At 37.1% G+C, this 26,039-nt stretch overlaps 1 protein-coding gene across 1 annotated transcript in view; it reads left to right on the forward strand.

Annotated features, from left to right (window-relative positions):
* Positions 1–26,039, forward strand: part of LOC124794990 (cadherin-23) — a 479,297-nt gene that overhangs the window by 405,241 nt on the left and 48,017 nt on the right. The window contains exons 26-28 of the mRNA XM_047258737.1: positions 8,799–8,959; positions 16,737–16,976; positions 24,964–25,149. Of these exons, the coding sequence (XP_047114693.1) occupies positions 8,799–8,959; positions 16,737–16,976; positions 24,964–25,149 (587 nt within the window). The remainder of the gene's footprint in view (positions 1–8,798; positions 8,960–16,736; positions 16,977–24,963; positions 25,150–26,039) is intronic.

Below are 26,039 nucleotides of genomic sequence, written 5' to 3' on the forward strand. Positions count from 1 at the left end.
AAACTTCGTGCAGACTTTTTACCAAGCATCCTAGCATTTGGTGTATATGAACAGAAATGCATCACAGATGTGGAACCCACTGTTTATCTTGGTCTCCAACTTGACACCCAAAATACAAGGTGTATGCTTGTTTCACTGCTTTAGCCAATGATGGCCTTCTTGAACCGCAAAAAACATTTGCACAAATGTAACAAAAGTTATCATGTTTGTAAATACAAGTGTGGGGCATTTTTGTAAAAGTGCACAATGACACAATTCTTCATTTTCAACACTTCAGCTCACATATGTTCACTGTGAACTGCCATGACACTCATTCCAGTAACAAGTGAAGCAATACAGCACAAGAGCATACAGCTGTGACAAACAATGATTTGAAAATCATGCCTGGTTTCTATATTCGACAATACACACGACTGGATCTTACACAGATGACTCATGGTGTAAAGCAGTGTTGTAAAATTGCACTTAAAGTGTTCACCTCACTCAATAGTGGCGAGGAAACCTTGTCACAATGCCTTTGCATCTAGCTCTTACAATGTTCAGTAAGTGTGAATGTGAAATGTAAACACCTTATTCACTTGTGACCCTGAGCTAGGAGACAATTTTAACCTTGATATTCACATTCAACACATCCAAGTCTATAAAGCGTGGCTTCTTTCATTTCTGTAAAAAATAAAAAGTTAAAATGTGTGGACCAGTGTAATAATGACAGAAAAATCTGGCTTAATGATTCAGCCAAAATTAACTTAGTGCTTGGAACTATTATTAAGGGTATGCTCACTAGTGGACTAGTGCAAAAGTGTTGCTAATGCATGACAAATACTGACCAGTATTCGCTACTGTTGAAGTGAGTACCAAACGGAACACAATATGACAATTGTAATATGTGCAAAATACAATATTACAAAGTTTCTGTTGAATCTGTAAGTGCTGAGTTTATATCACAATCATCAAATTTCATACACTGGCTTAGAAGAAGAAGGTCAAAGAGTGAAAAAAGGTGGAAATGTTGCACTTATCATGCAAGCACCTATCATGCAAGCACTTACACTGCAAAAAAAAAAAAAAAGGGGGGGGGGGGAGATTTTTCAGAAGTGACTGCTACCACACTTTACAGTTAACAGAAAATACATCTGTAGCCGAGAATTTACTACAACACAGGTAGTGAATAACATTTATATGTGCCCCAGAATTCTGAAAAATATGTCTTTCAGCATGTAAATATACAAAGAAATTTTGGAACAAGTGTTTTTGAATGAGGATACTGCTGCCACAAATTACTGACAAGAAAAACTCCCCATCTCCCCATTGCACCCAGCCCCCCCCCCCCCCCCCCCCCCCAGCCCCCCTGCCCCCCATCAGGTTTAGTGGTTTGGCCCAGTGGATAATCCATCAAAAACTGAACACAGATCAAGCACAAAAACAGGAAGGTGTATTGAACTGTGAAAAAAGAAGCAAAATAAAAACAGTGAATGGTCCAAGTTTAAGATGTCAATAATTAATAGATTTGAATAGTAACACCGTCATTGTAATGTGAACATGGTACTGGAATGCGAAGAAGGAAGTCTGGGTTCAAATCTCTCTCGTGTCCAAAGTTTTTTTCACAAAATTATGAACTATCCATCTGGTCATTGATGTATCTGTTTACAGTATTCAAATTTGTGTCTGTGTCATTGAGTAATGTCCATCTGAAACAGCAATGTTTTTTTTTTTGGAAGTTTTGACTTTTGAATTTCTTTGTCATATCATTTCTGCATTAGATCTATGTGGCATCTCGCCTGCTCTCACTTTTCCATTATTTCAAACAAGCAAAATGATTTGCTGATACAAGAAGTTGACATTAACAGACGAGTACTAAATGAAATAATGTATAAAATTCTCTGGGGTCTAAATGTATAACAAATTAAATCTGAGTCAACACACAGATTAACTAATCAAGAAGTTCAATACCTACAGTAAGGGAAACACAACCATTCACCTATAGTGGAATCTGCCCCTGGTAGCTGAGTGGTAAGTGCGACAGAATGTCATAACTAACGGCCCGGTTTCGATTCCCAGCTGGGTTGAAGATTTTCTCCACTCGGGGACTAGGTGTTGTGTTGTCCTTATCATCATCATTTCATCCCCATCGACACGCACGTCGCCGAAGTGGCATCAGCTTGAAAGACTTGCACCAGGCGAACAGTCTACCTGATGGGAGGCCCTAGCCACAGAGCATTTCCATTACTATAGTGGACCAATGGTTGTAGGTCAGAGACATGTAACAGGAAATAGCATTCACCTTAGCATTAGGCTCAATTACATCAGTGTGTGCAACAGTTCCGAGCATTCTTGGAAATCTTTTAGAATAATAAATGAACAGGGCCTTAAAAAATTCAATGATAGCCTAAAAGAGATAGACTGGAGCCGAGTTTATAGGGAAACAGATGTAAACAAAAAGTACAATTCATTTTTAAATGAATTCATGTCTGTATTTGAGTCCATCTTTCCCAAAAAAGTAGTTAGAAATAGTCATATAGGCAATGCCAAGAAGTCTTGGATCACTACAGGGATAATAACATCTTGTAGAACAAAGAGGATGTTATACAGTTCTCTCAGGACTTGTAATGATCCAAAGAAACGACAACACTACAAACTTTACTGTAGCATTCTCAAGAAGGTTATAAATAAATCTAAAAGTATGTGCATAAAATCAGAAATTGAAAGCTCAGAAAATAAAATTAAAACTATATGGAATGTAATAAAGAGGGAAACTGGCAGGACAACAGGGAACATGTCTCAGGTAGAGATTAATACAGGGGACAGGATCATAAAGAAACCTGAGTTGGTTGCAGAAATATTTAATAACCACTTTTTGAGAGCAGCAGAGAAGACAGGCTGTAATGGTTCTATGGAAGAATCATTGTCCCTCCTACAGAAAGCTATTAGCAACAGAATCCCACAGTTATCCATACCTCCAGTTACTGTAAGCAAAGTCATAAGAGTAATTAGATCATTAAAAAATAAAAATTCTGCTGGTGTGGACAATATTTCTAGTCAAATACTGAAACACTGTTATAAATTTGTTAGTCCCGTCTTATGCAACATATACAATGCATCCCTACAAGATGGGATTGTCCCTGACAGACTTAAGTTGGCTGTAGTGATTCCTCTCTTTAAAAAAGGGGATAAAAGCATTGTTACAAACTATCGCCCAATATCCCTATTAACTACCTTCTCGAAAATTCTAGAAAAACTCATGCACAGGAGGATTGTAGACCATCTCAACTTCCACAGTATCTTAAGCAAAAATCAGTTTGGGTTTCGTGCTGGTCTTTGTACTGAATAGGCAATATTCTCTTTCAGCAACCAAGTTTTGGAAGCCATTAACAAAAAAATGTCTCCAGTGGGTATTTTTTGTGATCTTACGAAAGCCTTTGACTGTGTAAACCACAAAATTCTTTGGAAAAAGTCAGAATACTATGGTTTAGGTGGTACTGTTGGCTTGTGGCTACCATCATATCTACAGGATCGGAAGCAGACTGTAATGCTAAATGGCTCTTCTGGAGAACCTGCCTCGTCTGAATGGGGCACGATAACGTGTGGTGTGCCTCAAGGCTCCGTTTTGGGCCCACTGCTTTTCCTCATCTTTATTAATGATCTTCCTCTTTGTTCTGAGACAAACAGAAAATTTACCCTGTTTGCCGATGATACCACAATTCTAATTGACGATTTGATTGATCATGATCTTGAAAAAACTACAAATACTGTTTTTAATGACATCTTAAATTGGTTCTCCTCAAATGGTCTCTCGCTCAATGCAGATAAAACTCATTATATGAGGTTCCATACATCACAAAGTAATCTCGATGAAATTAACATAAAATGTAGAGATCAACCAATACAGAAAGTTGAAGACACAAAATTCCTGGGTGCTTACATAGACAGTAAATGTAATTGGTCAGTTCACATTCTTCATCTATGTAAAAAACTTAGCTCGGCAACATTTGCATTACGGGTAATTTCTTCAGTGGCTGAAGTTGACACTATTAAGGTTGCCTACTTTGGCTACTTCCACTCATTGATGTCATATGCTATCATATTCTGGGGGAACCAACCACTTGCAAAAAAAGTTTTCACCATCCAAAAAAAAGCAATTAGAATAATGTGTGGGGTCCATCAAAGACACTCTTGCAGGCACTTGTTTCGGAAGATAGGTATCCTAACAACTGCCTCACAGTGTATTTTTTCCTTGCTGACCTTTGTGTGCAAAAATTATTCCATCTACCAAGACAACAGTAAATTCCATGGTTATAACACCAGAAACAAAAACAATCTACATTTAGAAATGAAACGTCTCACTCTGGTACAAAAAGGAGTTTACTACTCCAGCATTAAGCTGTTCAATGCTCTACCACTACATATCAAATGTGTTCATACAGAACTGCCAAAATTTAAACAAGTTCTCAAAGATTACCTGACAGAGAAATCTTATTATACTGTGGATGAATACCTGAAAGAAAATGGATACCATCACTAAACTTATTGTATCTAGAAGTAGTTCAATTGATTTTATTGTGCATTTGGGCATTAGCGCACTTTTTGTAACAACAGATTGGCTGTACATGTATTTACTCTTGTAGGTCTAATATCTGATTTAACTTTGTGCTCTTATCTTTAACCTTTATTTGAAACTCCTTTTTCTGTCAAATGGTAGTTATGTTATCTAGCTGACATTGTATCTGTTACTTTATTTATAGTATGTCTTACTTAAACTATGTACAATTTGCCATTGAATTGCCCTTGTATTTATTGTAAGTTTAAATTGAAACCTGTACAATTTGACACGTTCCATATCCTTGTGATTGACTCACTAACTGGATCTACGGAACAAGAAATAAATAAATAAATAAAAATTATCTTTCGAGGTCTTGCTCTTTTTCTGTTAAAAATTCACACATTCACACACACAATACATGGACACCTAAACATGCAGTCCCGTGACCATGGTGAGACTGATTACTGGTATGCAGTTATTGAAAGCAGTTGCATGAGCTGATGAAGGTGAGGAGGGGATAGAGAAGGAAGCAAAGACAGTATAATGAGAAAGAGGCAGATCTTTAAACAGATGACTCGGTGGCCACACAAGAAGATGAAAGCAGCACAGACTGTAGAGCAAAAAGATATACAGTAAGAGGGGGTATAGGGAGAAGTGAGAAGAAAAAATGAGATAAAGCTGGAGATGATTAGGAATAAATGGAAGCAAGAGAGAAGGGAGACAAAGGAGAGGGAGGAGAGGAGGGTGGGAGTAAGGGGGCAAGAATGATGGTAGGAAGGGGAGAGGGGGATGAAGAATGGGGGAGGGGAGTGAGAATGGTGGGAGAAGACAGTACATAGTCTGGACAGGGAAGGAGTGATGTGGACAGGGACAGAAGAGAAAAGGAAAAGGTAAGACAAGGCTGTGAGAGGAGATTAGTGGAGGTTTAGCCCAGAGGGATTGCAAGAATGCAGAATGTGCTGAAGAGACAATTCCTACCTGTGTAGCTCAGAGAAACATGCTGGATGGGAAGATCCAAATTGCCTGCATAATGAAGTAGCTGTTGAAGTGATTCGTATTGCGGTGTGCAACATGTTCAGCAACTGGATGGTCAAGTTTGCAGTTCGCCACAGTTTTCCAATGGCCATTCATGCAAGTAGACAGTTTGGTACTTGTCAAGCCCAGAAAGACCACTATACAGCAATTGCAGAATATCTGACTTAAAACATGTTTGCCTTCGCACGTGACCCTTCTGAAATGCCTGTGACTGGGCTGTTGTAGGGGGTGGTGAGTGGATGCGTGTGACAGGTCTTGCATTGCACCTGGGCTGATCACAGGGGAATGACCCATGGGAGTGGGATTGGAATAGGAATGGACAAGGATATTATTTAGATTGAATGTGTGGTGGAACATTACTTTTGGTGATGTGGGTAGGGTTTTGGGTACCATATCCCTCATCTCAATGAGAAGTAGTCAAAACCCTCTGACATAGGATGACCAGAGGAGTGTTACTCAGTTGCTATTTAGCAGGTCTACTGGCGTCAGAGAACCAGATGGCAAGGGCAGATTTGTTTATGGATGGGCTGGATATGATATTGTCTGTCAGTAAAGACTCTTGTAAGGTTATCAGTATGTTTCGACAACTGCTTTCCACTGTAGGCTGCAGTGTCCAAAGGTGATGAAGCTTTACAGAAGAGACTTTCTGACATGGAATGGGTGACAGTTGTCAAAGTGGCGATATTGTTGGTAGTTGGTGTGCTCGATATGGACAGACATATTTATGGAGCCATCTGAGAAGTTGATACGCAGGAAGGTGGTTGGATGAGTTGAGTGTCAGTGAGTTGAGCGTCAATAATCAGTCTCACGTTGGCCATTTGAGTGCATGTTCAAGTGTCTGTGTAGCTGTGTGTGTGAATGTGTGTACTTTTGCCAGAAAAAGAGCAAGATCACTAAAGCTAATATGAATGCTGTTTCCTTTTACATGTCTCTGTGCTCCACATGTTGATGCAGTATAGGTAAGTGGTTGTCTTTCTCTGATTTTAGGTATTCCTCCATGTAGGAATACCCATTATTGTTAATCAAGAAGTTCACTGTAATACGTTTTACTCTTAGAATATTCTCTTGTTGTATTGACTTAAAAACATTGGTTACAGTTTTTTCATGTTTTCATTCTCTGTTGTCTTACTGAATTGTTTTATGAGGCATGTACCTAAAATAAACAAGGTATTTATTTTGCAGGAGTTAACAGTAAAAGTACCATGTAAAATAGATAGCTAAACATCTTGCCTCTAAGTATCTTGTAATTTTTACACTCACTTCCCAGTACATTACCACTTGATTGTCTTTTCTGTTAACAATAAATATTTGTTTAACCTGAATTGTGATTTGCACAATTACAATGTGAGACACCAAACTAATTTCCATTTAGACTCTTTCTCCTGCAGTAATAGCACATATTGCTCTCCAGGTGTTCACGGGATGCTGAGTGCACCATTACTTTTATACAATCGCAATATAGACAACTAAATACACTGGAAAAAAAAATACTATCCATGAGAAGCATATTAATTATGTTTGTAAAGCAAAAGTTTTAGAAATGAGCAATTTAGCACCTGAACACAATCTAAAACCATGTATAATTAATTTTGTAATTATGTGAAACACAATACACATTTTTATTTTTAATAACAATTGTAAATTAAGATTGAGTAACTGGAAATCAGTTCACATGTCTGCTTTCAATCATTGTTTTTAATTTCTTAAAAGTTATGTCTTCATTTTTACTTTAACTGTTATTGTGGAAATTCAGCACATTTGTTGTAATGATAGATATAACTGAAGAGCCAAAGAAACTGGTACACCTGCCTAAAATCATGTAGGGCCGCCACAAGCACGCAGAACCGCTGCAACACTATGTGACATGCACTCGACTAATGTCTCAAGTAGTGCTAGAGGGAACTGACACCATGAATCCTGCAGGGCTGTCCATAAATTTGTATGAGTATGAGGTGGCGGAGATCTCTTTTGAACAGCATATTGCAAGGCATCCCAGAGATGCTCAATAATGTTCATGTCCAGGGAGTTTGGTCGCCAGGGGAAGTGTTTAAACTCAGAAGAGTATTCCTGGAACCACTCTGTAGCAGTTCTGGATGTGTGGGGTGTCACATTGTCCTGCTGGAATTTCCAAGTCTGTTGGGATGCACAATGGACATGAATGGATGCAGGTGATCAGACAGGATGCTTACATACATGTTACGTGTCAGAATTGTATCTAGACACATCAAGGGTCCTATATCACTCCAACTGCACATGCACGACACCGTTACAGAGCCTCCACCATCATGAACAGTCCCCTGTTGACATACAGGGTCCATGGATTCATGAGGTAGTCCGCATACCCATACACATCTGTCCAATCGATACAATTTGAAATGAGACTTGTCTGACCAGGCAACATGTTTCCAGTGATCAACAGTCCAATGTTGGTGTTGACATGCCAAGACGAGGTATAAAGCTTTGTGTTGTGCAGTTATCAAGGGTACACAAGTGGGCATTTGGCTCCGAAAGCCCATATTGATGATGCTTCATTGAATGGTTTGTACGCTGACACTTGTTGATGGCCCAGCATTGAAATCTGCATAATTTGTGGCAGGGTTGCACTTCTGTCGCATTGAATGATTCTCTTCAGTTGTTGCTGGTCCCATTCTTGCAGGATCTTTTTCCTGCCGCAGCGATGTCAGAGATTTGATGTTTTACCGGATTCCATTGTAGCAGCAGTAACTGATCTAATAACTTAGACAGGCACTTGTTGTTTTATGTATGCGTTGCTGACTGCAGTGCCGTATTCTGCCTGTTTACATATCTCTGTATTTGAATACCCATGTCTATATTAGGTTCTTTGGCACTTCACTGTATAATAAGTACATCTGACATGTTTAATAAGATTGGACAAGCAGGAAGTTTTTTACACTCAAAGCAATACTGATGAATATATGTGGTTAGGGTCAACCTTTGGTGCAATTTTTTTAACTTAATGTGTATGCATCTGATTGGTGAACATATGTAAATCTACCTTTTAAACACATGTTGAACATTCTAAAAAGATAACTGAAAGTGTCAGCAGTTTTGCTTCTTACATACAATGTATGTTTCTCTTACTAAAGCCATAAAACAACAAGTCTGACACTAACAGTAATCATACTAACCCAAACAGATATAATATGTGATTGTAGGTCTGTGATTTCAAGTAATAAATAGTTTCATCTTGTCTGTTATGTTTCAGAGCATGTAAAACCTGGTAAAGAGAGACAAAAGATAGTGGAAACAATTGATAGAGATGATGTGGATGATTTTGATGAACCTAGTACACAAGCATGTTACTTCATTGTAGGTGGAAATGAAAAGGAAATATTTGCGATTGAACAATATGAGCATGAGCTTTATGTAAGTAAAGTAAAGTTTGTTGTTAAATCAAAAGATAAAATAATTTTGTTAGGAAGTTTTGCAATATCAAATGATGAATTTATGAAATTTGGAGAATGATAGCAAATGCAGTAAAAGTGAGTGAAATTGAAAAAAAGAAATATTCTCAAAATGGACAAATACAAATAGAGGTAATTTGTTATTAAAGAATCAAGAGAGAACACTTATGAAGTTGCATAGTGCAAAAAGTATAAATTATAATCAGTAGGGTGTGGAGAGAATAAAAGTAAATCTAAATTAAAATAAACTGAAAGATATAAAAAACAGACTGAAAGCACATTCTTGTGTATAAATTAGCATATGCACAAGAAATATCAAGCAGCACTTATTAATTTATCTGTACTGGCATTGTATTCCTGTATTCATTGGGATAAACATAACTGCACACATCCCTTAGGAAATTTATACAAGCAAATTTCCTACACCATCTATTCTTGGGAGCATGTTGTACTACATGTTTTGCCAATGATGGGCCGAGCATGGTATGTAACATCAGACTTGCAACTATCAGAGACTCACATGTTTCTTTATGCCATAGTTCTGATTTGCTTCACAAGGCAGACACTGTGTCTACTACTTTACCATGATTCAATCATTCCCTTCCAATCTCAACTCACAATGATTCTTCCTGTTTCTTGTGCTTGTATCTCTTTTTGTCCAATGTTGCTTTTCTGTATTTGTTGCCTTCTTCTTTTGCTTCATCCTAGGATTCACTCTGATTCTTGCTACTTTCCACATTTCATTACTTCTCCTTTTATCTTTCATCACTGGTCCTCATCTGCTATAAATTATCATCTACATTATTGTTTTAATCAAAGTACTTTCAATTATGACACTACTATTATTGTAATTTCTCTTTCCAAATACTTCTTCTTTTGATCTATTCTTAGTTCTTTCTGTATTTATCAAAATTGGCATTTCAGAACTGTACGTTTTTGTACACCAATTAACATTTCCATCTTCTAGACTGAGAGTATCAGCCAGGCATGCCATGTGATAACTTTAATCCTTAATAATGTACAAAACTTTAAAACTTAAAAAAATTACTGCTTCATAATTAGTGATTAAGTTATTAGTACTATACTTTATAATGTATCAGTTGCATCAAAATCCCAAATTTTTGTTCTATTCAGCATACTTACTGAGATAAAAAAAATGAAAAACAAATACCGTAGCTGATATTACAAACTGTTATTGATATGTAGTATTGAATGTTAGATGATACCTTAAAACTACATTTGAAGTTGTGTGCCAGTTTTCTGTGGTGACGCAGGAGCTAAAACTGAACCAAAAAAATAAAGACGTAATCATGTTTTGGCAAACATGCAACTGGCTAATTGTGCTCCTCAGCAATGTCTTCACTCAACTTAAGGTGCTAAATGATATTTCTGCAGAGCATGTTGTTTGTGGAACTGCTATATAACTTACCAGAACTCTCTTAACCAAAGCAAAAAATGTTATTTACAAAAAGAGGACACTTAACTTTTACATCACAGTCCTTATTTCTTTTCAAAGCATACCAGCTTCTGTTTACCACTTCAGTATTTTCAGTATCACAAAACACAGAACAGTTCCTTCGTAGCTTTGACAAAAATAGCTTTCTTCCCAAAGCATTGTGATGAATGGAAATTTCCTTTAAATGCACCTCATTTTCTGCAAACTTTGATTCAAGTGACATAATCAAAGAATCTAGCTAAGGAACAAAAAGAGATCCACTGCAATAATTATGTGGGGCACTCACAAGAATGTTCAGATGATACATTTTCTATCAGAGGTTATAGGCATTTGGATTGCAATTTCCAGAAATGTACTTAAAATTGAGATTTTATGTTGTCCTTGTGGTGGACTGTAAGATTCACAACATGGAAGCTTATGCTTCTGTCAGCAGTGAAATGCTTCACCAAGATAGTCACTTGACAGTTACGTTCTGTGTACTGCCCTTTGGCAGATCTGAATAAGTACAGTGGTATTAAAATATGTTCCTTATGTCTGTTTTAGTGTTATATTTGTTTCTTTTTTATTAGCTTCATTACAAACTTGACCATGCTAATGGCTAGTGGGGATGGCTTGAGACCCTATGCTCCTTATTACCTATGTTCTCAGTATAAAGCTGGGTGTAGATGTAGACCTGATGGTACAAAGTATGAGACTGAAATAATGTTATATGGCCATGTGGGAAAAAGAGCAAGATATAATGAATTATGTATCTGCTGCAGTTATACATTTTCACTTTAAGCACACCAATCATGTTTCTGTATAAAGTTATCTGTCTCAAGTATAAAGTTTATGAAATACATTCTGCATTACGTAGAGGGTATTTTTTTTTAGCTCTTTAAGAGACAAAGAACTAAGACATAGGCAGCTCTCTTGTCTGGAAAGGAGACTCCTTTCCTTCAGTTTTTCTTTGTGATCCTTTGTAATTCTTAAAAAACAAGTTTTTATAATGATCCATTTTATAAGACATAGTTTATATTAGATTACAACTGATAATGGCATATTTGTTGAACCAGTCCATGATGCACATTTGTGCTATATTATGGGCATGGCAAAGTTTCTAGTCAGTGCAGTTTTGCACACAAGGGTCAGTATCATACAACATGGCGAAAAGATATATAGTAGGGACAAAAAAGCTGTTAATATAATAACATTGCCACCAAATAGTATAAAATGTGTTAATTTTCAACTGATGAGCTACTCTTGCTTCTGAATTAAAACAGCACTGCCCATATAGTTCAAACTCTAAAATTAATCAAACTGTGTAAAATCCAGGATGGAATAATGACAGTATTGTGAAAAGGATGGATTGCTGCTCACCTTATAGTGGAGATATGGAGTTGCAGACAGGCATTATAAAAAGACTGCAATCTTTTTTGTTGTGCCTGTGAGTGACTCAACACCAGAACATCTCCTAGTACCATGGAAATTGGAAATTGTTCCCTGATGCCTCTCATGTTTCTTGTCATCTTGTCTTCATCTAGTTAGTAATTTCCAGATTTTCTTTGCTGATTCTGTGACAACTTCATCATTTCTTATTATACCAGCTTACTTAATTTACAACATCCTTCTATAACATATCTTATATGCTCTCAGTCTCCTCTTTTCGAGTTTTCCTATAGTCTGAGATTCACTTCCATATAATTCTGTACTCCAGACATGCCTTCTCAGAAATTTCTTAAATAATTAAGACCTGTTTTTGATATTAATAGACTTCTTTTAATGAGAAATGCCCTCTTTGTCCCAGTTAGTCTGATTCTTATATCCAACTTGCCTTGCCCTTCTGTGTTATTCTACTTCAAAGGTAACAAAAATCCTTCACTTTTGTATCTATAAAGTCTCACTCATTGCTGACATTATGTTTATTCCTACTGACATTTCTGCTGCTCCATGATACTTTTCTTTCTTTGTTTCACTTTCAATCCATATCATATTCTCAGTACACTGTTTATTCCATTCAGTAGCTATGTTCTTTAATTCTTCTTCAGCAATATCATCAGCAAATCTTATCATTGATATCTTTTCAACACTGAGTTGTAGTTACATATCTGAACATTTCTTTTATTTCTTTCATTGCTTCTTCAAGATATAGGTTGAAAAATAGTGACGAAACACTGCTTTATGCTCTCTTTAAGCTGAGCACTTCTCTCTTCATCTTAAATTCATATTGCCCCCTGTTAATTCTACATCTACACATATACTCTGCAAACCACTGTGAGGTGTGTGGTAGAGGGTATGTCCCATAGTACCAGTTATTAGGATTTCTTTTTGTTCCATTGGAGTGTGGGAAGAATGATTGTTTGAATGCCTCTGTGGGTGCAGTAATTCTTCTAATCTTATCTTCAAGATGCCTATGTGAGTGATACATAGGGTGGTGTAGTATATTCTTAGAGCAATCATTTAAATCCAGTTCTTGAAACTTTGTTAGTAGACTTTCTTGGGATAGTTAGGTCTATCTTCAAGAGTCGTCCAGTTCAGTTCCTTCAGTATCTCTGTGACATTCTCCCACATATTAAACAAACCTGTGACAATTCATGCTGCCCTTCTCTGTATACATTCAGTATTCCCTGTTAGTCCTATCTGTTAGCCCCACACACTTGAGCAATGTTCTAGAACCAATCGCACAAGCGATTTGTAAGCAATCTTCTTTGTAGATTAATTGCACTTCCCCAGTGTTCCACCAACAAACCAGTCTACCACCTGCTTTACTCATGACTGAACCTATATGACCAACCATTTCATATCCCTACAAGGTGTTACGGTAAGGTATCTGTATGAGTTAGCTGATTCCAACAGTGACTCATTGACATTATAGTCAAAGGATACTACCTTTTCTCATTTTGAGACGTACAAAATTTTACATTTCTGAACATTTAAAGCGAGTTTCCAGTCTCTGCACTGCTTTGAAATCTTATTAAGATCAGACTAAATATTTATGCAGCTTTTTCAGGTAGTACTTCATTAAAGATAACTGCATCATCTGCAAAAAGCCTGATTTTATTATTATTATTGTCTGCAAGGTCATTAATATACAATGTGAACAGCAAGGATCCAACATATTTCCCTGGGGCACACCCAAAGTTATTTCCACATCTGATGATGACTCTCCATCCAAGATAATATGTTGCATCTTCCTTACCAAGAAGTTCTCAATCCAGTCACAAATTTCACTTGATACCCCATATGATCATATTTTTGGTACTAAGCATAGGTATGGCACTGAGTCAGATGCTTTTTGGAAATCAAGAAATGCGGCGTTTACCTGATTATCATGATTCAAAGCTTTCAGTAGGTCATGTGATAAAAATGTGAGTTGGGTTTCACATGATTAATGTTTTTAAAATCCATGCTGGTTGGCACTGAGAAGGTCATTCTGTTTAAGATACCTCATTATGTTTGAGCTCAGAATATGTACATATTGTGTACTGCCCATCTTTCCCTGTGGCATCTACATAATGTTTCTTAAGATTTCAAACATCTTGTACTCCCTTACAATGTTGAACACTTTTTCTATGTCAACAACTTGTATTAAATGTCTCAATTTTCTCTCTAACTCTTGGTTCCATTATCAAGCATATCAGAACTGTCTCATTGGCACCTTTACCTTTTCTAAAGCTAAACTGTTACCCAGCATGTCACATTTTCTTCAGTATAGTACAGACGGTATTCCTCTAGAAGTCTGAGGGTGTCTCCAGTCTCATTGATTCTACACATTATCTTGCATAATCATTTGGTTACCACTTCCCCAAACAGTCTTGGAACTTCTGAAAAAAAATTTACATGGTGTTTCACAAATAATGGCCTAATTTTGTACAGTAATAATTGTGAAATACGGAATGTGCTGCCAAGGAAATGTGTGTTGTGTGAATGGGCATAGTCCAGAGTTTTAGAAAATCACCATTAGATGTCAGTCAGTGCATCTTTTACTTTGCAGTCAGTGAGAAGTAAGATGGCATCCACTCAACCAAAGGCATTCCATGTGCTGCAGTTTGCAAAGACTGAATCAGTGATTTTGGTCCAGCATGCTGTTCATTTATATTTTGGCTTTGATCCACCTGCACTCATAAACATTGCTATATCGAGAAGCTTATACAATTGTACCGCGAAATTCCTTGTTTATGGAAATTGACATTAAGCAAACAAGAATATAAGAGATAGAGGGTATAAAGAATTGATTGAAACATTTCTAGATGGTATTCCAACTGTAGATCAAAGTGCAACAAAATATAAGCTACAAAATTTGAAATAAAAGTTCAGAAAATAAATTTTCCGTTTGTGTTGCCATACTATTGATTGTGCTTTAAATTGTTAACGGTATTTTAAATCCATTTGGCAATCACAAGATAATGTGTATTTCTGTTACCAAATGCTTTTTCTTTTACTGAAACAAAACACTATCCGTGGTCTGTATGAAACAATTTGGCTTGCCTTCTAGATCTAAAAATAGTCTGCAACAAAAGATGGTTTTACTTGTGGTATTTTATGTCCTATTTTTGCTCTCATCAGAAAATGCATGTCACACCAAGAAAAATATAATTCTGCAAAGCAGTGAAGTGTTAGGCAAAAACCAATAGTGCCAAATGAGGGAATACCTCAAAAACATGCAAGCAGATGGTGTTTTCTGATGGGAGCAGAAATCGGACATAAAATACCATAAGTAAAATCAGCATATTTTATAATGAACTCTTTTTTAGATCTAGGTAGTATGCCAAATAGTAACTGTTTCATTACAGATCACTGATTATTTCAATAAAGTAAAATGTGTTTGGTAACAAATAATGCACTTTCATATTGTTGTCAAGATAGATTTAAAATGCCTTCAGTCATTCCACATAAGAGCTCACAAAGGTGCAGGTCTCTTGACAGAAACAGAAAACTTTTGGAATGAGTAGTATAACCAACATTATGATGAGTGCCAATGACAAGTTACATATACAATGTTCATTATTGCATGACCCATAACTGTGTTATGTCCATTATTTTACACATATTATGAATTACTGTATTTTACAAAGGATCAAGAATGCCCTCTCCCTAGTGTACCAAAGCTTCGCTATTCTGAGAGAAATACCCTCATTTCTGAATCAAATGCCTGGAAGGTTGTCTGTCAGCAATCCAGATTTATGCAGTTTTTATTGTGAAAAATAGATGAGTACATAGTGTGCAAATCAACAGTGTACAAATTGCCAGCAGCTGTCACAATTTTTGTCCTGCTATGGTCCATACTAACTTCCTGTCAAATATGTAAAAGAGTTTCAAACTCTAAAAATCTGACCTGTCTAGGATACATCACAGACCTAGATCTGTGGATAAATCATGAAAATGTGCTGATTTATGCCATACATGAAAGGAACCAGCCTCTGGGCACATCTGAGAGATGAGATCGCAGGGGCAGGGTCTGCACTTTAGTTGAAAATGACTGGCCTGTTATTGGCAGTCCATATACATGACAAATATCTGTGGAACTGGCTTGCAGTTCTGGCCCATTACAGAAATCCAGTCGTTGTGGCCAGCTATTGCTATACCTCCTAACCCATGCTTATCATTTATCTCCACCCAACAACAACAACAACCACCCATCCTCTCTCCAGTGCCTCCCTTCACATTTCACGTCTCATTTAAGTAAATCAGTCACACTGTGACAGTAAAATAATGTGTTCATTTGTAAAAAAGAAGTTATGATTCTGGAGTACAGAAATAAACATGAATTATTTCCTATGCACTTTGTGCTGTTGCTTTATTCATCAGAGCAAACTGAGAGTCTCACAAATGTCAACAAAATGGTGCAAAATTTTGTTGAATGACTTGATTGTTAGCGTAATCTTCAAAACTTCATTGGACCAAATGCTCACTAGAGATTATAATGAGAAATACATTTTTATTTTTGCAACAAATGTTAATAATGATGTATTACCAAACTTATCCACCTTTCCATATTATAAGGGAAATATGAAATGCTATGTGCATCAAAAATTAAAGGTATTATGACCTTCCTGTTTGTTTCAGTCAGTTTTTACAATAAATAAAGTTACATTTAAAAAATGGGGTTCACTGTACACATCCTTTTGCTACTGTAATCAGACAAGTTTCACTTCGTAGTGCTTCAGCTGCCTTAATCATAATGTTTTTCTTGTATATTTATGCTTCCTTACATTTTATATGAAGTAAAATTGAAAATTTAATCTGTTTTTCTCTTCGGTGACTTTTGAAGATAGTCATAAATTTACATTTCCAATTGTTTTAGGTTCAGAAAGAGCTTGACAGAGAGGAGTATGAGAGTCATATTCTAATAATAAAAGCATCCGAAGACTGTCTACATCATCCAGGGAACATTTCAGTCTTTGATCCTACTGATGACACAGTGCTCAGAGTAACTGTCAATGTAATAGATGTGAATGATAATCGGCCATTGTTTGTGAAAAGGGTGTTCACAGGTGGCATTACAACAGATGCTGATTTTGGTACTGAGTTCATGCAAGTCAAGGTTAGTATGCACACAGTTTGAATGATTAAAAAAATAAATTGACTTGTTACATTTGGAGCACCTTGATTCACTTTTTGGGTATTTATCATATGATATACAAGGCTTGAATGGCTTGAGATCACATATAAATGCAACTATCTTGTCTAGAGCAAATATTTCTCCAATATCCCATGAATAATCCCCCTGATGCAGTATGCAAGCACCACTACCAGATGGAGGGCAATGGGGGAGGGATCTTTCGAATTCAGGCAAAGCCACAGTGGTGAAACTTTAGTGGAGTGTAATATGTAAGTGCAAAATTTTGTTAGTCATCCAAAAATAATTTTTCTACAAGATACCACTCAATGTTCATCAAGTATACCGAAGATTTACTTCTGGAAGATGTTAATATCAGAACAAGACCTGATATTTCTGTTACAAAGTATTTTGATAGATCAGTTATCATATGTAGATGCATAAATCAGTTGCAGTTTTATTAGAAAACTATTAATCCTGCAGAGAGGTGAGACTAAAGGTAAGCAAAGACTTCATCACAATGATAGATGAAAAGCTTTCTTTCTTAGCGGAATGTGAGATGCACCAAAAATTCACCACAAATCAAACAGTGAGCCACACCGGTTCTTGAACCTGGACACTTTCTCATAACTTTGATAGTGGGCAGTCACACCCAATGTATTTTAAAAAACACATCTGGCAGGTGCTTTTTACAACCTTGATAAGCTGGAGGCAAAATATTACCAGAAATCTCCATCAGTGAAGCTTCCCTGGAATCTACCCTTCCCTATGCAGTTCTTCCTGCTTGGCCCTATTCCATTCTTCTGTTTGAATCAGAAAATAATGCTGTATAAGGAAGCTCCTAAGTATGACTATCTCTGCCATAAAAATCAGAAGCATAACGCTTATGATGAGGAAGCCAATGTAGTGCTACTTATTTGTGGATGATTTTGTTAGAATGCATTCCTTCTCCAGCCTTCCAACATCAATATCCCACTTGCAACTGTTTAAAGAAGCTGGAGGGCTGGACAGTACACTTTGAATTCTCAATAGAGAAAAGTAAGCATTGACTTCCACTATTCATGGACTGTATTTAATCCACTTTTGTTGACAGGGAGAGATGCCATTTTGGGTGCGAAAGGGACAGTGAAGACCATAGGCCCTATATTTAATGTGGTTGCTTCACCTAATGGACATAACAGCAAGGTCCTTTACAACAATGTGCAACCTAAAGTGTCCTAACAGTAGATCTTATAGAACAGAGTACGTCTACTCTTAGGCTTTCATACAATCCTCTCCATGTTAAGGAGGTCAGGTGTATGGTATGGATCAGTGTTCAAAGCAATAAAAAATCTCTCCAAGAGGAATATGAACAGACCATTGAATTCCAGGGAACTCCATTTCTGCTGGGACTCAAGTTAGCATGGGTTAACTGTGTGAAGGATAGGCTGAGTAGCTGGATATAACGTATGCACAGTAGAGAGAACTGTAAAAAGATAATTAACGGATAAGAAAACTGTGTTCAGCGCTCTATGCTGCTATGGTTGCATCTATGAGTGTTGAGCTGCCTATAGTTAGAAGAATATCACCGAAGTTGTACAAAAAGGCAACAAGGGAATTTTTGAAAAAGCCAAGTATGGAGAAGGCATTAAAATGTATGGGAGACTTTTAACAAAACAGTCAATTCTGCTAGGAACAAAGTAAGAATTATAAAGTGAAGGCCTTCAGGATTGTCTAATTGTATACATAGATTTGCACAAGTAAGCCAGATCATAAAGTATACACTTGCTTGAAACGGAAAACCACTAATGACATTGTATGGAATACAATTAAATATAAGTGCAAAATCACTTATATGTGCATTTCAATGAAAAGAAGATACCTAAAGGGCAGAAAACTATGCTTTGAGGCAGTTCTTATGGGAGAATAAAAGCACATCATGTCGTTAGAAGTGTCACCGAAGCTGAGAAAGGCCAAAGAGTGGGATTCAGCATTATATGTAGGTTGCAATACTTTGTCAGTTAAGGAAGCAAAGAAGATTATCAATTAATGTGCCACTGACAATGAGATCATTACAGGTGGATCTCAGTCTTGGATTGGGGAATGTTGGAGAAGGAAATGTGCAATTTCCTTTTCACTGGAGCCCCTGGCGTTGCGTCAAGCACTTCATGGAAACCAAGGAAAAGTTAAGTCTGGGTTGCTGGCTGGGGATTTGAGTGTCCCTTTGGACAACTTACCACTGTACTTTCTGACTCCATTTTTGCAGCTAAAGACTAAAAGAAAACTGTAAGAACTCAAACAGAAACATTGAGTCCTAATAAAGGGAAAGTTGGTTCCATCTTACAAAGATATCCCTGACTCTCAGAATATCTACTTGACTGCTAAAACACTTTTAAACTGACATTTTTAAAGGAACCTGAAATGCTGATTCTGGTACCAAGGCACTCAGTGTACAAGCAAAGAGTAATGTTTCCAGTGACTGGAGGCTGTCCCAACTATAGTTTTATTTCATGAATCTGTCATACACACTCAGGAAACTACCAGCCGTAATATTTATGAACATTCGTTACAGAGATGTATATTTGACACTCAATACAGATACAAACAAGGAAAACATTTGTGTGGCTGCAAGGCATTTTGCACAAAAAAGTTATGGCTTGAATATAGCATTCACATTTATATACAAGGTGTGATCAATAAGTAATGCAACACTTTTTTTTCTGAAAGTAGGTTGGTTTCATTCAGGATTCCAATACACCATATTATTCCCCACTCTTTTGGCTACAAAACTCATCAGTAACCTCCTCCTCATCCACATACTGCTTGCCACAGAGTGCATCCTTCATAGGGCCAAACAGATGGAACTCGGAAGGTGTGAGAGCTAGGCTGTAGGGTGCACAGGGAAGAACAGACCAAGGAAGTTTCATGAGCTCCTTTCAGGCATGCAGATTTGTGTCAGACCTCGTGTTGTCATGGAGCAGGAGAAGTTTGTTTTGCATTTTTGTGGTGACACACATGTTGTAGTTGTTTTTTCAGTTGCCTAGGGTACCACAACACACTATATTGTTGATTGTTGCACCATGATGGAGGACATCAAACAGAATATCCCATTCACAGTCCCAGAAGACCATCATTGTGAGTTTTATCAGCTGAGGGTTCCATCATCTGTGACAAGGTTCAACAAAAAGTTGTCATGATCAGCCTCGTGACTTACAAGCGATTCCACAAAAATGGTTCTTCATTGTTATTTTTGGTGTTTTGTTAGGTGGCTAGGAACCTGGTGGGCACACATCTTTGAATACTCCAACTGGTGGACAAGTGTATCATCACTACCAAGAGAGATGTCCAGCTGTGCAGCAAGGTGTTTGATTCTGATCTATTGATCACCTTTACTGAGAGTGTCACATTCCAACATTGCAGGAGTAACAGCTGTGTGCACCCGGCCAGAATGCGGAAGATCAGAGAGCTCTGCGCGACCTTGTTCTGATGATGACAGATACCTCACCCAATGACTCACCATGCTTTTGTTCACTGTCAGGTCTCTAGACATTCCATAATCACCTATTAGTATCTGTGATGCTCTAGTTTTTCACCAAAAGAAACTCAATGGCAGTCCTCTGTTTGGAACATACCTTCATTACAAAAGTCATTTTGAAGTCCATGTGTAGCGCTGCCACCTACTGCAACTTCATGAAACAATAGAGGCTGAAGTGTGGATATTCCACAATATCCCCTAATGAATTCTGAATTTTTTTCAACTGAAATTGGCTCAGGAAAAAAAGTATTGCATTACTTGCGGAACACCCCTCGTATCATGACCAGTAGCCTCAAGACCAGGCATGAAAGTGCTATGTTCAGCCACATAATCTTACAGAAGTTCACAAGAGTGATTAAGGAAAGGGAATACAGTGTGTTCTAACTGGAAAAGCTATAATCCTTAATAGGAGGATCTCATATATGCCACCATTACGGCAGGTCATAGCAGCTGGAGATATTCCATGAATGCAACTATTCTGACAGACACAGAGATTTGTAGATTTGAATTAAAACAATATTGCAATGAATATTTATTAGCATTTCAGTACCTCTGTCAGAGATATGTATATAACCAACTTGATATGTCAATACTACAATAACGCTAAAGTATATTTTCAGCAATTTAGTGAAATAGGATCTTTAGTAGGTAAAAGGATACATTGTGGCATTCTTTGACACCACACTGGCTGGGCTATGTGAACTAAATCAGGCAGTAAGCTTGGCAATGAAATTATGTCACTCATTAGTAGGGTAATTTTTCTAAGTGTTACCAATAATGAGGCATGACAGTAAAATAAGAAAACCTAGTTGCAAAACATAACTGTTTTGCCACTACAAGACTTGCTCCCAGGACAAGCCAATGGCACAGCTAAGCAGAGAAAAATATGAAGTAAACCTAGCAGAGAAGTACAATAATGCTGCAGTGTGGAAGAAGTAGACCCACAAATCAGTAGCCTAAAGAAAAAAAAAATAAGGATGATGGACAACAATCTTATGAAAGCCAAACTGTATGGGCCTATTAGATTACAGGATGTTATGTGTAAATTAGTAAAAAAAATTTGCTCTACTGTATGCTGACTGATCACTAAGTTCTGTGTTCGGTTTGGCATACAAAACTGACATCAGTGGAAGCCAGAATCAACTTTATAGCTGAAACTTATCATTCTTCATTGTGCAAATACATAGCTGGAATCTGGTTGGACTATGCTTGTGCCTTTGACAACTGATGACAACTCTAACTTTCCATCTAGAGATAGTGTCCAGGGAACTATATAGCAGGGTTAGGAAGCCACATTGTCATCACCCACCAAAACTATCAGAAGGGATAACTAGAGGATGTCTAAAGGGCTCTATTTGCATGCAACAAGTTTGAGATATAAATTGGGAGCCCTTGTTGAATAGGTTACAAGAGTGAGGTACTATGCTGTATGTGATAGCTTACAACAATAATCTCTCTCTGCTCATGTGGGGAAATAGCAGGAATGAAACATCTGAAAAAGCAAGAATAGCAATGGGTATGCTTAACATATGGTGCTGCAAGTCTAAGCTGTCAGGTAGGTCACTTAAACTGAATTTTATGAGATGAGGAGTAAACGAAAATGTAATCAAACAGAAAAAGATAGAAATCCAGCAATTTGGGGCAAAAATAAGCTCACTATCTGGGAATTCATCTGAATGAGCAATTAAACTTAGGGCCCATCTTGACCCCATATGTACACAAGGACTGAAAGTCTGATTTAAGCTTAATAAGTATTAGTGATGAAATTTCACAACAGTATGCTAACATTGGTATTGGATGATGCGTGTAGCATCTGGGCACACTGACCTACGCTGCTAAAGCTCACTGTAGCCATGTAGAGAGTTAAGATCAATCTGTCATTGTGACCCATTGTGGCTATCTTCCATCCACTGCAGAATCAGTTCCTCCACAGCAGAAATTTGTGCTATTGGATTCCACTCTGTGTTTCACATGTTCACAATGAATGTAACTTTTTCTAGCAGTAACAGTGGCATACATGCAAATTTAATTCATAAAATGCCATATATTCACAGCATACTATCACTTACCATATTGCCTTTGCTGTATGACTTTCAGCCGAAGAAGTATGAATATATGTAGAGTTGAGAGGCTTTCTCAGGTGCATAGAGCAGGTAGGACTGGACAATACATTTTAATTATCATATTCACCAACTGAGCATTCAAATGAAAGAGGTCTGCTGTCTCCAACCAGTGACATTAGCAATGATGTATGGGATGGTTCAATAAAAATGTGCAAGAACTAAGCAGGATAAACAGAATACTGTGCTAAATATTTTGAGACAGAAAGCCTGGTATCTGGAAAGTAATATTAACAAGAGAAGATCTGAATTACAACCACTCAAGTAGAAAGCATTAGCCACCAATATTCAGACTTTCCCATCAGTGCAGATAGTTCTGAAGATAGGGCTAATATCAAAATCACTGAACAAACATAATATGCTGGATTTCTCATGCAGCAACATTGACCACTGTCCACCCTTGTTCTTGCTACAAGTGGGTCGCTCTCATCCTGGTGTCTGAGTGACTTGCTGTTCTTTTAACCTTCTCTCCTCCTGAACCATGGAACTTTTAGTTCCAAAATCTAGGTAGTGTGGCACTTTCATGTGTCTGGCAGTACTACTCACTTTCATGTGTCTGGCAGTACTACACATTTCACCATCTGAAAGTAAGTTCTGGCCCGAAATTCTGTCTCATAACATATTAGTTTTCTTGACTGAATTCACCTTTGATACAATTAATGTGAAAATATCTTCTGTTTCTTGTGATACCATTGCTGGCAACCTACTAAATGTCTCTAAGTTCGCAAAGAAATGACACATCACATCCATTAAGGAAGGAGCTATCCCATGTTAAGAAAAGACCAGAACGTAACATCTATTTAATTTGGGGCCCATTGGACACCGGTGGTGCACAGTAACCACTGAATATTCTGATGTAACAGACAGCAGTCAGTCAGAGAATCCCTTAATTTAATGTAGATCTAGATTTCCACTATGACATTGTCATCATCAGTGCATTAGCAGAAGAGTCATTTAGGCATAACCATGTAACAGCAATAGGCATAACCATGTAACAGCATAAACATGTGACAACTGCCACTAACATTTACATAATGTGTAAATTCTAGTGACAATTGTCACATGTTTATGCTTTTACATGGTTAAGATTTTATAACTCTTCTGGTAATGCACGAATGATGACGATGTTATAGTTGAAATCTAGATCTGCAATAAATTACAGAATCTGTGACTGACTGCTCACCTTCTGTACATTTTATCATTTAGTTGTCAGCTTAATTGTTACCACAGCTTAATTGTTACCTATGAATTAAGGGTTGCATAACAAATGCAGAATTGCTGCAGGTTTTGATGAACTCTTTTCTGATTCTTAGTACTTTGTGGCCCAAGGATGCAAAATGTATTGTCAGATTCTGTACATGAAATCTTGTGCATAGGATAATTTCCACCAAATCTCATAGGGTCAGTATAAATGTGACTGAGAAACTAGGTAGAAGGGGCACCCACAGAACACTACTGATTAGTGTAACTACTATGTACAGTATACAAACTACTGTAATTGATACAGGACACTCAAATTAATTCCAACTACAGAAACTGAATTCTTACTTAAGAGAACTTGCTGTGATCAGTATAAACAGCATGTTTCGATAATGATTATACTAACTTGCAGGATGGTGGAGAAGGACAAAGAGATGAGGAAATGAGGTAGGAAACCGTGGTCCAGCAATGAATAAGTCAAAAGTTATGAGTAAAAAAAAAGAAAATGTCAAATTTATGATTGGTCTGCAGACAATGACCAAAATCCAGTTAGACACATTTCTGAAACAATTTCATTTATCTGCACAACTTGCAGAAGGTACTACATTCATATGAGTTGTTCAAAGTGGCATCACCCACCTTCTACATAGACAGGACATTATCAGATGAAGCTCTGTCACAGCCATTAGAATGATCACAGTCTTGTTGAGCAATGATGTAGACAGCGACAATTCTTACAAGGAAATCCTCTTCAATCCTGACAGGTGTATCATACACAAGACTTTTTCCGAGACCCCACAAGAAGAAATCGTGTTGGGTCAGATCATGTGAAAAAGCTGACACAAAACAGAACCTCTTCTCAAGAGATCACATTTCTTATTAAGATATTTGGAGACCTCGAAAAGGCATAGCACATGGTTTTGTTTTGTACATTTTCAGTCACCACCTCCTAAGCAGTTCAGGTTACATTCCAAAGCTAACCTAGGATTCCTACTACCTTTTTACCTCTTCAAGTACTGTAAGATGCATCTATAAAAAATGTGTTCACATGTCAGTGCTGTATAGAATTTCACTGCAACTGTGATTTCTGTTGGCTAAGTTTTATGCAGTTAATCTTACAGTCTTTTTGTGTTTTCAGGCTGTAGATAAAGATATTGGTATAAATGCTGAGATTCGTTACTACCAAATTGACGAAATACACAAGACTTTGACAGAAGGTTTAGAGAACATACAGAAACCACCCTTCATTGTGAATGAAGAGACTGGTGGGATCATTCTGAATTTTGATCCTCAAAAAGGAATGAAAGGGTATTTTGACTTTATGGTAAGCTTTAAATCTGTTTATTTTATGATATATTAAGCATTTTCATGGGGATTTTATTTGTTCTGCTTTTAATGAAATCAGTAATTTAGGGAATTATCTCACACTACATTAAACTGAAATTCTGAGTGCCTAGTTTGAGGATGAAATGGCATACTAATGGATTGTTAGCATGAGCATAGGGGAGTCCAATTGGTTTCTGCATGATTGTGTGAACTTATACTTCTTCAACATTCTTTTCAACACTGAGAAAATTTAGAGAACCAGCGTTTGAATTTGACCACAGAAGAACTGTACTGTCGCCAACATGCATTTCATATAAGTACCATGACGGTAAGGCAAGAGAAATTAGGGCTCATATGAAGGCATGTAGACAGTTGTTTTTCTGTTGCTCTATTTGGAAATGGAACAGAAAGAAAATTACTAGTAGTGGTACAGGATACCCTCAGCCATGCACGATATGGTGGCTTGCAGAGTATGTGTGTGGATGTAGATGGAGATAATGGAAAAAGAGCAGTAGAAGAAAATTTAGTGAAAGCCATGGAAGTCTCTACATTTTAATTAGTGTCTATGCATCACACACCAATCAGCTACAGATGAGTAGTTGCCTGCAGTCATTTTCAAATCATGTAGAAATATTTCAGAATTGTTGTTCCATATATATATAATACAGATATTGTTTCTTCATGCCTTTTCACAGAAAGGAAACAATGGATTAAAACCTTAATTTTTCTAATGTTAACACCTTATACCTCCACAAATAATAATATATTACATTGTTTCTGAAAATGGTAGAACAAGTAACAAAAACACAGGCTTATGGTCAACCCACTAAAAACTAGTAGCTTCAACAACTCATACATCCACATCATATATATTTATCAATGCTGCAT

The sequence above is a fragment of the Schistocerca piceifrons genome, chromosome 4 (genome assembly GCF_021461385.2).
Source record: "Schistocerca piceifrons isolate TAMUIC-IGC-003096 chromosome 4, iqSchPice1.1, whole genome shotgun sequence".
In the NCBI taxonomy this organism is placed as follows: Eukaryota; Metazoa; Arthropoda; class Insecta; order Orthoptera; family Acrididae; genus Schistocerca; species Schistocerca piceifrons.